The sequence below is a fragment of the Nicotiana attenuata genome, chromosome 6, assembly GCF_001879085.1.
Source record: "Nicotiana attenuata strain UT chromosome 6, NIATTr2, whole genome shotgun sequence".
In the NCBI taxonomy this organism is placed as follows: domain Eukaryota; kingdom Viridiplantae; phylum Streptophyta; class Magnoliopsida; order Solanales; family Solanaceae; genus Nicotiana; species Nicotiana attenuata.
The window spans coordinates 71,216,983-71,232,770 of NC_031994.1; the positions used below are offsets into that span (position 1 = coordinate 71,216,983).

The 15,788-nt window shown below is 37.0% G+C and overlaps 1 protein-coding gene across 1 annotated transcript in view; it reads left to right on the plus strand.

Moving 5' to 3' along the window:
* LOC109227965 (uncharacterized protein At1g66480-like) overlaps positions 1 to 9,474 on the plus strand; it is a 10,505-nt gene extending 1,031 nt beyond the window's left edge. Inside the window, exon 2 of the mRNA XM_019393154.1 lies at positions 9,301 to 9,474. Within this exon, the coding sequence (XP_019248699.1) occupies positions 9,301 to 9,474 (174 nt within the window). The remainder of the gene's footprint in view (positions 1 to 9,300) is intronic.

Consider the following 15,788-nt stretch of genomic DNA (forward strand, 5'->3'; position numbering starts at 1 on the left):
AGTTATACCAGTATTACACAAAAAATTATAAATTTACCCGATTTAGGATCAATCAAACTTAGCGGGTCTGAAGTTAGAAAAATTCGTGTCTGCAAACATAAGATGCACTTATGACTATTTTAATGTGAAGTGCAGCTAATTTTTTCATGCACTTAAGACTTTTTAGTTTGAAGTGCATATTCCCCAGAAATAAACACTTGTTCTTCGAATTTCAACAATCCATCACACGATTCAATACCCAAATATACTCTAAGTGAGCTCAATTTTGAAGCATGACTTTCAATTATCATAAAGAACAAACCTCAATTGTCAATTTTTCAAAACAACAATAAATCAAACAAACTCATTTTACAACTAAGAGAAAGAAGAAGAAGAAACCCTAAGTAGTTACAAAGAGAGGAGCGCCACATGAGCTCAGTACTGTACAATAATATAAATCATCTTAAAACCTGCTCACAAACACCATGTAAATCCAACGTCGCTTTTGTTTACACAACAACAAAGAAGAAGAAGAAGAAGAAAAAGAAGAAGAATCAGAAGAAGAAAAAGAAAAAGAAGAAGAAGAAAAAGAAGAAAAAGAAGAAGAAGAAGAAGAAGAAGAAGAAGAGGAGAAAAATGTCCGAAGTTATATGTACTTTGGGTACTAGATAAACCTTCTTAAAAATGTGGGTACTAGTTAAATGAGTACGACCAAATAGGGTGCCCCGTAGGGGTGTCAATGGATATTTGAGAACCGACTAAACCGACCGAACTGTATCGCACCGAACCAATTTTTAGGTTTCTTTTAAAGAAACCGTAGGTATTTTTATAAATCTACAACCGTACCGATAATTAGGGTAGGTTTTTTATTTTATAAAAATAAACCGAAAAAATACCGAACCATACCGAATAAATTTTGCATGTGAAAAATATATTTAAAGAGTAACTTTAAAACTAAAAAGCATCAAATTTTTTATTAGGCCTTGAAATTATGAAAACTGTTACAAGCCAACAAGTAATTAAAGTAAAAATTGCACGGGGCGCCCTATTTGGGCGCCCCTCTTTAACCTGTAGCCGCTTTGTCTTTTTGTTTGCATCCGTACCCACTTTTTAAAAAACTTCAGCTTCCCTTTATAACTGAGAAACTTCAGCTCTAGAGCTGAAGTTTCCGGGTTACTAAACAAAAACTTCAGCTCTAGAGCTGAAGTTTTTATTTTATAACTAGAGCTGAAGTTTCCGGGTTACTAAATAAAAACTTCAGCTCTAGAGCTGAAATTTTCCAGTTACAGCACAAAAACTTCAGCTCTAGAACTGAAGTTTTTCAGTTACAACACAAAAACTTGAAGTTTTTATTTTATAACTGGAAAGAGCTGAAGTTTTTATTTTATAACTGGAAAGAGCTGAAGTTTTTGTTTTATAACTGGAAAACTTCAGCTCTAGAGCTTAAGTTTTCGGGTTACTAAACAAAAACTTCAGCTCTAGAGCTGAAGTTTTTATTTTATAACTGGAAAACTTCAGCTCTAGCTGAAGTTTTTATTTTATAACTGGCAAACTTCAGCTCTAGAGCTGAAGTTTTTATTTTATAACATAGAAACTTCAGCTCTAGAGCTGAAGTTTTCCAGTTACAACACAAAAACTTCAGCTCTAGAGCTGAAGTTTTTCAGTTACAACACAAAAACTTGAAGTTTTTATTTTATAACTGGAAAACTAGAGCTGAAGTTTTTATTTTATAACTGGAAAGAGCTGAAGTTTTTGTTTTATAACTGGAAAACTTCAGCTCTAGAGCTTAAGTTTTCCAGTTATAAAATAAGAACATCAGCTGGAAACTGCTTAAGTTTTTATTTTATAACTGGAAAACTTAAGCTGGAAACTGCTTAAGTTTTTATTTTATAACTGGAAAACTTAAGCTGGAAACTGCTTAAGTTTCTATTTTATAACTGGAAAACTTAAGCTCTAGAGCTTAAATTTTTATTGTATAACTAGAAAACTTAAGCTGGAAACTGCTTAAGTTTTTATTTTATAACTGGAAAACTTAAGCTGGAAAGCTGCTTAAGTTTTTCGGTTACAAAGACAAAAACTTCAGCTGAAGTTTTCCAGTACAAAAGAAAAACTTCAGCCCCGTGGGCTGAAGTTATGTGAAAAAGCGGGTACGCTTGCAATTTTTTTTGCAAAGCGGGCACAAGTTAAAATGTGGCACAAAAAACGGGTATAGATGCAAATGCCCCGTAATTAAATTCAAAATACTAATTCCTAAAACCTATTATACTACTTATTCTTAAACTATTTCAAGTATCTTTGTTAGCAACACACAAAGTATGCTAGCGATTATAAGTAGCAAACCACATTGCATTGAATATGTTTCCTTTCATATAATTTAGATTTATCTTTTTAAATATTTAATATAGACTTTATTCTTGAGTCACAGTTTGGTTAATATCTTTCCACTCGTCTAATTTATATTTTCTTTGCCTTTACTTGGTTTCTTTTACGTTGCTGTCGAATAGTTGATGGATACTCTAGTCATCTTTCATGTTTTTTTTTTTAATTCATCAACCTTTAAACAGTAAAAATATCTAGAGAGTTTTGCTAAGTCCAATAAAAGAACGTATATTATTGCATTATACTTCTATTGGTGAATTTTACATGACATTTAAAAAAATATCGAAAATTAACCGAACCGTACCGATGCGGAAGTGAAATCGACATGATTGGGACGGTTTCGAAAAGTCTAATTTTGGTTATATGTAATAGAATAACCGAAAAATTGATATGGTACAAATTTTATAAAATAATCGGCCGAACCGAACCATTGACACCCCTGGTGCCCCGTGATTCTTTTTAATTTGGAGCCTCAGTTCATTTTAAAAGTCAATCAATTTCTTTTTCCCAAAATAGATTACGTAGGTTAGGTCAGACTAAGAAACGCGACTGGGCCCTTAGCCCAATTTTTGGAGTAAAATTGTCTTGTTTTAAATGTGCAGTTTGGGCCTCTAATACATCAGAATTTCAGCCAATTTGAAATATGGACAAATTTGAATAGAATATTTTCAGTCCAAGATTAACGGGTTTGATTGGATAATCACTTTTACTCTCAAATTATTTTAATTAAACATTAATTCATTTAATTTATTACTACTTGTTTTATGAGAATTAATTTATTACTACTTGTTTTACTCACGCATCTATTTCACACTTGGAATATATTTACACTTGATCTATAACACCACCTATTTTCATAAGACACTTCACTTAACCTAATTTAATTAAGTCCGGAAGGAAGTTGCTTTTAACTGACGCGTCGTTGCAAGGAAAAGTAGCTAGAAAACTTCTAATGATGCATAAGAGAGCTAGAATAGACAAAAAGTATGAATATATCGACAATTTTAATTTTTAGTATCAGGTCAGCACTGGACAAATAACCCTAGTTTAACCAATAAAGCATCCATCACAGTCAACGGAAACATACGCATGGTCTAGTGGTATTTGAAAATAGACCGCAAATCCACCAAAGATACGCTAAGTCTCATTTCGAAAGCTAAGAACTAAAAGGACGCATATAAAATGATTCCAATTTCCAAGTAAGTGGTGGGACCAGCAATTACCAAATGTTATCTACCACACCGTTTATATTTGTTTTTTCATCAACCAAACTGTTTATCTACGAATTAGCATATCAATTGAAAAGTTACTGCTTATACCAAACAGAGTTAATTAGTTATGCTCAAAGTTTCCGTTATATCGCCGAAAGAAAAGGAAATGGTAAGAAAAGAACCTACACATATTTTATGCTAGAAAATTTTACTGATATCGTAGTGGGCCTGGGCATTGAGTAGAGCCCGAGCCCGCCCAACCAAGCTGAGCTTAACCGAGCTTTTTACATGTAACGATCCAACTGGTCGTTTTGAGCAATTTCGTCCGATTCAGAAGTTTGAGGTCACGAGTAGCTTCATATTATGTGTATCGACTTGCTTGCGCAGTCCGGGCGTGAAACCGGAAAGCTTTTATGTGAAAATATGAAAAATATAGTAATTTCTAGAGTTAAAAGTTTGGTTTTTAGTTGACTTTGGTCAACATTTTTGGTAAATGGACCCGGATCTGTGTTCCGAAGGTCCCAGGAGATCCACGGTAAAATATGGGACTTGGGCGTATGCCCGGAATTGAATTCCGAGGTCCCTAGCCTTAGAAAATAATTTTTGAAGAAAATTGTTGTGCTAGTTTTTAAAGGAAATAAAGAAATGAATTAATGTTTGAACTCGTTGGTATCGGGGCCGTATTTTGGTTCCGAAGCCTGGTACAATTTTGTTATGATATTTAAGTCCTATCTGTGAAATTTGGTGAGAATCGGAATTGATTTGACGTGATTTGAACATCCGGTAGAAAAGTTAGAAAATCATGAGTTTTGAGGTTAAATTCGTAGTTTTTGATGTTATTTTGATAATTTGATTGCACGAGCAAGTCCGTATGATGTTTTTAGACTTGCGTGCATATTTAGTTTGGAGCCCCGAGGGCTTGGGTGAGTTTCGGGTAGGTTTAGGCTATGTTGTGCTTGTTTATGGATGCCTCATCATCGTTTCTTCAAGCAAAAATAATACCACATTGAGCAAATAAGATCCAAATTCAGTTTTGTTTGAACCATTAGATCCGTATCGGAATTACAGAGCCATAGGAAAAAGAATCATCGAATTTAGACATCGTATGAGGAAGTTATGCTCATTTTTGTATCGGGAAAAATTACTAGTTTCTGGTGTGTTTGCAAATGCGAAAATTTACATCGCATTTGCGATGCCCAGTTCACAAATGCGAACTTTTGTCGCAAATGCGACTTCTGCCAGCCGTGATTTGTTCGCAATTTGCGAAGGTTCGCAATTGCGAACCCTGGGTCGCAAATGCGACATCTGAGGCCTGTTACGTGAGGTTTTTGACGAGATTTTCACCCATTTTTCAATTTTCTCAAATCCTAAACCTCCATGGGCGATTTTTCAAAGACCCAAACTTCTCCAAATCAATGGGTAAGTGTCTCTAATCAATTTTCAACTATATTTTGTGATTATATCTTAGATTTAACATCAAATTCATGAGAATCTAAAGTAAAATTTGGGAAAAATTGTGAAATCTTTCAAAAATGTAAAATTATTATTTGAATGACTAAATGGTATCGGAATTAGATAATTTTTGTACAGGTGAACTCGTAGCGCAATGGGTGTTCGTTTTTTGTAAATTTTGTCGGGTTCCGAGTTGCGGGCCCGAGAAGTTGGCTTTTGTTGACTTTTTGCAAATTGTATAAGAATCATGGTTTTGTCAATAAAAATTATTTTCTCTTACATTGTTTGATGTATTCAAGTCGTTTTATGCTAGATTGGGCTGAGCGTTGATGAATCGGAAAAGGAAAAGCTAAATTGAGTATTAAATTGGCTGGATTGAGGTAAGTATCTTTCCTAACCTTGTGTGGGGGACTTCCCCTTAGGATTTGAGTCTTCAATGCTAATTGTAGTCCGTGCATGCGAGGTGGCGAGTGTGTGCTCGGACTTATTTGTGGAAAATTTGCTCTAGGGTTCTTAGGTCCTTACGTTCAATATGTGGAAAGTATTCCATTATGATTGAGTTTAATAATCGCTTAAATTGTGTCTATATGCTCCATATGATGTTGTTAGCTTTCCTCTAATTCTTATGTGTTGCTTGGACCCTTAATTGCCTTAATTGATGTGGTTGCCTTCCTTATTGCTTGATACTTCTTGATTTTGAGTTCCTCTATGACTTCGTGCAAATAGATTACATGTCCAATTGTTGTGGTTACAGGTGTAGTTATTACTTGCTTATTATGTCTTGTTGTTTAGTTGAGGTTTCATTGTGAAGTAATTGTTGGTACAAGTTTGGTTATAGCTGATTCCCTTGCCGGGACATATTTCATTCTTATTGTTGGTTCCCTTGCCGGGATGTGTTTATTCTTGTTGTTGACTCCCTTGCCGGGATTCTTTGGATCGGGTTGCACGCCGTAATAATATTATATGATTTGGATCGGGTCGCACGCTGCAACAATATTATATGATTTGGATCGGGTTGCACGCCACAATAATATTATATGGATCGGGTTGCACGCCGCAATAATATTATATGGGATCGGGTTGCATGCCGCAACAATATTATATGGGATCACGTTGCACGCCGCAACAATATTATGTGATTTGGATCGGGTTGTACGCCGCAACAATATTATATGGGATCGAGTTGCACGCCGCAAAAATATTATTTGATTTGGATTGGGTTGCACGCCGCAACAATATTATATAATTTGGATCGGGTTGCACGCCGCAACAGTTCTATATGATTGGGATCGAGTTGCACGCCGCAACAACAAAGAATAAAAGTGAATATTGATTCTTATGGTGAGAACGAGAGTAAAATCACGAAGGGTGATGCCGTGCACTTTCTGCTGCTGTGTCTATTTGTTATTATCAATTCAAGTGTTTAAACCGTTTAATTTCCTTTATTGTGGTGATCCTTTGTGTTAGAACCTGCAGTGTTTATCAATAACTCACCGTATTTATTATATATACATTCCAATACTTCAAACTTCAAAAATTGTGACATCCCTAATTCAATTAGTTTCTCAATTATATCCCCTTAAAACCGTCTGAGGTCGTATTTTACTTAAAAAGGAATTTCTACTAAGTTTTAAGTTATTAACTCCCATGTTAACGGTAATAATCCAGTCGATGTTGTATTTTAATTGAAAGGGGTACTTTCTTTACTCAAATGATTTCAAAATAAACACCCTCATCTTTTCTCGCTGGCTTTCCTAATTAGTTTAGAAATTGTAATTTACTTATATTAGGTAAATGAGACTTCTTGAACATCTTGAGTGCATTTGTACGGACATTATGTATAGTATAGCATGTGGATTTTTTGTTAAAAGTGAGATGGAAATTATGGGGGCACAAGGTGCCATGTGTGCTGAAGGTTCGGAAGTTGGAATTATGATATGAGAAACCGAGGATTGAGATGGTCGGGATTGTGTATTAGACATGATGTGATTGATTGAGTTGGTATTGCCTTCTTTATGTGAATACATTCTTACTTGTCTCTATTCCTGTTATGTCAGCGTTGATTTACTTGGTTATCTGATTTACTTGGTATCAGTTCGTTACTACCGTGTTCTACCTTTATTGTTCCTACTGTTTGTATTTTGATTCCTCTCCGTTGTTGATATTATCTCATTATCTTTATCTCGATATTTTACTATCATATCTTGTTCATTTCATTTGACCAGTAGGTGTCTTGACTGTTCCTCGTCACTACTCCACCTAGGTTACTCTTGATNATATATATATATATATATATATATATATATATATATATATGTATGTATATGTATGTATGTATGTATGTATGTATATGTATGTATGTATGTATTCCAATACTTCAAACATCAAAAATTGTTACATCCCTAATTCAATTAGTTTCTCAATTATATCCCCTTAAAACCGTCTGAGGTCGTATTTTACTTAAAAAGGAATTTCTACTAAGTTTTAAGTTATTAACTCCCATGTTAACGGTAATAATCCAGTCGATGTTGTATTTTAATTGAAAGGGGTACTTTCTTTACTCAAATGATTTCAAAATAAACAACCTCATCTTTTCTCGTTGGCTTTCTTAATTAGTTTAGAAATTGTAATTTACTTATATAGGGAAATGAGACTTCTTGAACATCTTGAGTGCATTTGTGCGGACATTATGTATAGTATAGCATGTGGATTTTTTTCTTTAAAAGTGAGATGGAAAATATGGGGGCACAAGGTGCCATATGTGCTGAAGGTTCGGAAGTTGGAATTTTGATACGAGAAACCGAGGATTGAGATGGTCGGGATTGTGTATTAGACATGATGTGATTGATTGAGTTGGTATTGCCTTCTTTATGTGAATACATTCTTACTTGTCTCTATTCCTGTTATGTCAGCGTTGACATACTTGGTTATCTGACTTACTTGGTTATCTGATTTACTTGGTTATCTGATTTACTTGGTTATCGTTCGTGTGTTCTCCCTTTATTGTTCCTACTGTTTGTATTTTGATTTCTCTCCGCTGATGATATATCTCGTTATCTTTATCTCGATATTTTACTATCATATCTTGTTCATTCCATTTGACCAGTAGGTGTCTTGATTGTTCCTCGTCACTACCCCACCGAGGTTAGTCTTGATACTTACTGGGCACCGCCGTGGTGTGCTCATACTACACTTCTGTACATTTTTGTGTACTGATCCAGGGATCGATAGTAGCTGTGTGGGTCGTCGCGGTGGAGACTCACGGTAACCTGTTGTTGTGTTCGCAGGCCTCGGAGTCACCTTCGTTTGTATTTACGTTCCATTGATTCCTTCTCGTTCCGGAATAGTGTTGTATTTATTTTGTATAACTACTCTTAGAAAGGCTTATGACTTGTATCACCGGTTTTGGAAATTGTGATTCATTGATAGTTATTTAATTTGATATCAGTAAGTGTTAATGTTATTTCAGTAAATGTTAGGCTTACCTAGTTTAGAGACTAGGTGCCATCATGACTCCTTGGGAAGGATTTTGGGTCGTGACAAGTTGGTATCAAAGCTCTAGGTTCATAGGTGCTACTAGTCATAAGCAAGTTTAGTAGAGTCTTGCGGATCGGTACGGAGACGTCTGTACTTATCTTCGAGAGGCTACAAAACTGTTAGGAAATTCCACTTCTTTCCTTCATTATCGTGCGATATTGATTCAGCTCGAAGTGTATAACTTATGTTCCTTTACATCCACTCGTATATAATATTACGCTCTTAGTGTCCGCTATACGTCAGTGGTTCGTTATGCTATAGACGGGCCACGAAGGAGTGAAGATACAACGGTATTGAGAGGCTATTCAGTTGTTCATATGGAGGTGCAGCGGTTCCCGGCATCTGATTGACGAGTGCGAGCCTGGAAAGGTTCAATTGGTTGACTAGTCGTCGTGATTATGGCAAGGTCACGAGGTGGGTGTTGATTGGGAATAGTTGATGGTATTGGAGTACCTTGTCATTTGTGTTGTACGAGCTGTGAAGGTTAGTTTTGCGGATCATCAGACATTGTTTTCTATGGCTTTGTGCCAAGTGGAGGAGTCCACCAGCGGCATTCAGACTGCATAGTCAGACTTGCTTTAGTTTAGGCCTGAGGTATATGTATGTGTGGTATTGGTAGGTTCCCGAAATTTGTATATGTCTAAGGTCTGAGATCTTGGATAGGACGATGTTGGGACTTTGATTGGGATTATTGCATATCGGCTATTCGAAGAAATGGGTCAGCTTTGTGGTCTTGGGTCAGCATAGCGATGAAGTGATTGGTCCTTTGAATAGGAATTCTCTACTGGTATTTGTGGAAGCACTCTTGGATTGGACAGTTTGTGTGACTCAGTTGAGTTGGGGAGGTGCAGTCCTGATGGCTTATTTGCGTGCGGGCAGATCTCGGAGGGTTCTCAATGGTTTAACTACGGTTTGAGTTGGGTGTCTACTATGGGCATAAGGAATATGTGGTACATTGTGTCTTTCTCCTGAATAGGCATCAGAAATTAATGGGGTGTTGACATTGTTGGCTATCATATGTGAAGAGTGTGCATTTTGGAAAGGACCTTGAGTTTTGGTTTGCAGTGTGTGGCTGGTAGCATGGTTATTACTGGGTTCTGAGGCTTTCGAGGTTCATGTTTTGTTACGCGGCCAGAAACTCGATATGAGTGCTTCAGCAAAATGATAGGGTGTAAGTGTTATATCAGCCATTTGATTTGTGTAGTGGAGTTTGAGTATGGAAGTTTTGGTATTCCTGAGGTTTTAGGTAGATGCCCTCATATGTGGACCATTTCCTACTGGCAGGTTGTGAAGAAACGTTGAGGATGAGGTAATTAATACCATGCATGATTGATAGGTCGCTGTAGATTTTTGGAAATGATATTTACCTATTTGGAAATAATCAGGATTTGGGTTGGGGGGCTATTTGAAAGCTCAATGAGAATATGTATCTTGTATCAGGTCAGGTTTGTGTGCTCCTGTGAGATTGTCATTATGGTTATGTTACCGGGCAGAATGGATATTATTTGTGCCCCTAGCCTATGTTATGTGCTACTCTTTTATGTTGTATTAGGCGCTGAAGTTGTATGATTATTCCCCCCGCATGTTGTAATTCTGTTCAGGCCTTATGGCGATGCGGGCAAGATAGCCCTCGTGATGTTGATTTGTTCATTGCACCTTAGCTGTGCTTGTTTCTTTCATGTTCTAGCACTTTCATTTATTTTCCCACAATTTTATTTGTGCACTCTGTTGTACTTGATATCAGTATTCATATGTTCAGTGAGCCCGAGAATTTTGTCTTGATGAGTATTTGGGAGCGGGCTGCATGCCACAGCGGATGTTGTGTGGGATACCCTTTCCTTGTGTTTATTTGGTGTTGTGTCTTCCCTCTGTGGGGCGATTTGATGAAAAACCTATACTTTTGTTGTCACACATGTTGTACTTGTTAGATAATTCTTCTACTTTGTTTTCCTTTATTTGTGCTGCATAATTGAGTTATTGCTGATTTGGTGTACAAATTGTGTAGTGTAAGAATCTGTGTGGTTCTGTGATGAGTTGTTAGTTGGATTGCTTGTATTGGCTTAGATGAGGTTCTTAGACCCGAGTTTAGTGCTATGGTATTGGGGGTGAGAAATGTTTGGAAGTATGTGGGTGTTTCTGCTAAGATTTGGGTAATGGCCCTTGGCGGGCAGGGGAGCTTCGTGACTTGTTGACTTCATGGGCGGCTATGAGTTTCTGCATGTCTCTTTATCACGGGTAGTGTTGTGGAAGTATGGAACAAGGTTGTATTCAATGTGAAGTATATTGCCGGCATCCATGATGTTATTTGAGCAGCTATGGTGGTCAGAGGTTATTGCTTCGAGTATGTGAATTGTGTGGAACAGCATGTGATTGTATTCTGGATTGGAATTTTTTGCTCGATTCAGCTTGTTCGGGTGTATGTATGAGGAGCTCATGCAGTGGTTCGATGGCCTTGGAACGACTCCGGGCACGTTCGAGGACGAACGTATGTTTAAGTGGAGGAGGATGTAACGACCCAACTGGTTGTTTTGAGCAATTGCAACCGATTCGACAGTTTAAGGTCACGAGTAGCTTCATATTATATGTATCGACTTGCGTGCGCAGTCCGGGCGTGAAACCGGAAAGCATTTATGTGAAAATATGAAAAATATAGTAATTTCTAAAGTTAAAAATTTGGTTTTTAGTTGACTTTGGTCAACATTTTTGGTAAATGGACCCGGATCTGTGTTCCGACGGTCCCGGGAGGTCCGCGGTAAAATATGGGACTTGGGCGTATGCCCGTAATTGAATTTCGAGGTCCCTAGCCTTAGAAAACAATTTTTGAAGAAAATTGTTGTGCTAGTTTTTAAAGGAAATAAAGAAATAAATTAATGTTTGAACTCGTTGGTATCGGGCCCGTATTTTGGTTTGGTGAGCCTGGTACAAGTTTGTTATGATATATAAGTCCTATCTGTGAAATTTTGTAGAATCGGAATTGATTTGACGTGATTTGGACGTACGGTTAAAAAGTTAGAAAATCATGAGTTTTGAGGTTAAATTCGTAGTTTCTGATATTATTTTGATGATTTGATCGCACGAGCAAGTCCGTATGATTTTTTTAGACTTGCGTGCATGTTTGGTTTGGAGCCCCGAGGGCTTGGATGAGTTTCGGGTAGGTTTAGGCTATGTTGTGCTTGTTTTTGGATGCCTCATCGTCGTTTCTTCAAGCAAAAATAATACCACATTGAGCAAATGAGATCCAAATTCAATTTTGTTTGAACCATTAGATCTGTATCGAAATTACGGAGCCATAGGAAAAAGAATCATCGAATTTGGACATCGGATGAGGAAGTTATGCTCATTTTCGTGTCGGGAAAAATTGCTGGTTTCTGGTGTGTTCGCAAATGCCAACTTCTACATCGCATTTGCGATGCCCTGTTCGCAAATGCGAACTTTTTGTCGCAAATGTGACTTTTGCCAGCCCTGATTTGTTCGCAATTTGCGAAGGTTCGCAATTGCAAACCCTGGGTCACAAATGTGACATCTGAGGCCTATTAAGTGAGGTTTTTGACGAGATTTTCACCAATTTTTCAATTTTCTCAAACCCTAAACCTCCATGGGCGATTTTCCAAAGACCCAAACTTCTCCAAATCATTGGGTAAGTGTCTCTAATCAATTTCCAACTATATTTTGTGATTATATCTTAGATTTAATATCAAATTCATGAGAATCTAAAAGAAAATTTGGGGAAAATTGTGAAATCTTTCAAAAATGTAAAATGATTATTTGAATGACCAAATGGTATCGAAATTAGATAATTTTTGTATGGGTGAACTCGTAGCGGAATGGGTGTTCGTTTTTTTGTATATTTTGTCGGGTTCCAAGGAGCGGGCCCGGGGAGTTGACTTTTTGCAAATTGTATAAGAATCATGTTTTTGTCAGTTGAAATTGTTTTCTCTTGCATTGTTTGATGTATTCAAGTCATTTTTGGCTAGATTGAGCCGAGCGTTGATGAATCGGTAAAGGAAAAGCTAAATTGAGTATTGAATTGGACGGATTGAGGTAAGTATCTTTCCTAGCCTTGTGTGGGGGACTTCCCCTTAGGATTTGAGTCTTCAATGCTAATTGTAGTCCGTGCATGCGAGGTGACGAGTGTGTGCTCGGACTTATTTGTGGGAAATTTGCTCTAGGGTTCTTAGGTCCTTACGTTCAAAATTTGGAAAGTATTCCATTATGATTGAGTTTAATAATCGCTTAAATTGTCTCTGTATGCTCCATATGATGTTATTAGCTTTCCCCTAATTCTTACGTGTTGTTTTGACCCTTAATTGCCTTAATTGATGTGGTTGCCTTCCTTATTGCTTGATACTTCTTGATTTTGAGTTCCTCTATGACTTCGTGCAAATAGATTACATGTCCAATTGTTGTGGTTACCGGTGTAGTTATCACTTGCTTATTATGTCTTGTTGTTTAGTTGAGGTTTCATTGTGAAGTAATTGTTGGTACAAGTTTGGTTATAGCTGATTCCCTTGCCGGGACATATTTCATTCTTACTGTTGGTTGCCTTGCCGGGATGTGTTTATTCTTGTTGTTGACTCCCTTGCCGGGATTCTTTGGATCGGGTTGCACACCGCAACAATATTATATGATTTGGATCGGGTTGCACGCCGCAACAATATTATATGGATTATTTTGCACGTCACAATAATATTATATGGGATCGGGTTGCACGCCGCAACAATATTATGTGATTTGGATCGTGTTGCACGCCACAACAATATTATATGGGATCGGGTTGCACGCCGAAAAAATATTATATGATTTGGATTGGGTTGCACGCCGCAACAATATTATATGATTTGGATCGGGTTGCACGCCGCAACAGTACTATATGATTGGGGTCGAGTTGCATGCCGCAACAACGAAGAATAAAAGTGAATATTGATTCTTGTCGTGAGAATGAGAGTAAAATCACGAAGGGTGATGCCGTGCACTTTCTGCTGCTGTGTTTATTTGTTATTATCAATTCCAGTTTTTAAACCATTTAATTTCCTTTATTTTGGTGATCCTTTGTGTTAGAACCTGCGGTGTTTATCAATAACTCACCATATTTATATATATTTATACATTCCAACACTTCTAACTTCAAAAATTGTTACATCCCTAATTCAATTAGTTTCTCAATTATATCCCCTTAAAACCGTCTGAGGTTGTATTTTACTTAAAAAGGAATTTCTAATAAGTTTAAAGTTATTAACTCCCATGTTAAAGGTAATAATCCAGTCGATGTTGTATTTTACTTGAAAGGGGTACTTTCTTTACTCAAATGATTTCAAAATAAACAACCTCATCTTTTCTCTCTGGCTTTCCTAATTAGTTTAGAAATTGTAATTTACTTATATAGGTAAATGAGACTTCTTGAACATCTTGAGTGCATTTGTACGGACATTATGTATAGTATAGCATGTGGATTTTTTTTTTTGTTAAAAGTGAGATGGAAAATATGGGGGCACAAGGTGCCATGTGTGCTGAAGGTTCGGAAGTTTGAATTTTGATATGAGAAACCGAGGATTGAGATGGTCGGGATTGTTTATTATACATGATGTGATTGTTTGAGTTGGTATTGCCTTCTTTATTTGAATACATTCTTACTTGTCTCTGTTCCTGTTATGTCTGTGTTGACTTACTTGGTTATCTGACTTACTTGGTTATCTGATTTACTTGGTTATCGTTCGTTACTACCCGTGTTCTCCCTTTATTGTTCCTACTGTTTGTATTTTGATTTCTCTCCGCTGATGATATTATCTCGTGATCTTTATTTCAATATTTTACTATCATATCTTGTTCATTTCATTTGACCAGTAGGTGTCTTGACCGTTCCTCGTCACTACCCCACTGTGGTTAGTCTTGATACTTACTGGGCACCGCCGTGGTGTGCTCATACTACACTTCTGTACATTTTTGTGTACAGATCCAGGTATTGATCGATAGTAGCTGTGCGAGTCGTTGCGGTGGAGACTCACGGTAACCTGTTGCTGCGTTCGCAGGCCTCGGAGTCACCTTCGTTTGTATTTACGTTCCATTGATTCCTTCTCGTTCTGAAATAGTGTTATATTTATTTTGTACAACTGCTCTTAAAAAGGCTTATGACTTGTACCACCGGTTTTGGGAATTGTGCTTCATTGATAGTTATCTAATTTGAAGTCAGTAAATGTTAATGTTATTTCAGTAAATGTTAGGCTTACCTAGTTTAGAGACTAGGTGCCATCACGACTCCTTCGGAGGGATTTTGGGTCATGACATTACAACACCGAACCGAGTTGAGTTTGAGTGAGCTCAATCGGGCGTTATCAGTATAGTGGAACAGAAGCTCAACCGCGCTAGCTTTGTCAAAGTATAGTCTGTAAATTAGAACTCAAATTCAAATAGAACTTGTAGGGAAAAAATAGAAAGATTTGTACAACATTAATTTATTTTAGTTTTTGTATTCATAAACTTAAAAAGTTAATTACATTTCGTACAATCTGTATACGGTCAAATCTGCCTTGCCCTTTTTGGTATGACTAGTCGAGACCGGGGCCAAGGTTCGACCCCATGTCGTACCGGATCGTGACACGAAGTTAGATGGCCAAGCTCGTGACTCAAGGACCGATCGAAAACGAGATCAGCCATGGCCGAGACCGAGTGGGACAGAGATCGAGCAAGATTGAGGGAAGCATGTCGAACCAAATAACGGAAATCCAAGATATCCGCGATCAGGCAAGGATCACGACAAAAATCTCTGCAGGTATCAATGAGAGGCTGATTTATCAGTTAATCATGGGATTTCTTACCATATTTAGGATTGTACTAGGAGTAGGACTCCCTTATTATATAAAGGGGAACTCATCATTTGTATTCATCATCATATTCACGTTACATAAAGCTATATATTCACTTTCTCTTAGGCTCTCAATATTCCGTTACTGTGTCATACTTTCCGGCGAAATATTCACTTAATTCGAGGGCAGTCTAGCTCAAGGATTAAAGCTATACATTTTATTTGGTTTGCTTCATACATATTCACAGTTCATTTCATTGTCAATTTATGTTTTCTCTCAATTTGTGCTAAATAAATCATGTGTCCTTATAACCACAGTATAAATTCAATTGTTATCCATTTTTAGGGTAAACAGTGTGGCGCCCACCGTGGGGCTAAGGATAATAATGATTTCCTGGTACAAATTTTCGTAACACATACTATTTTACACT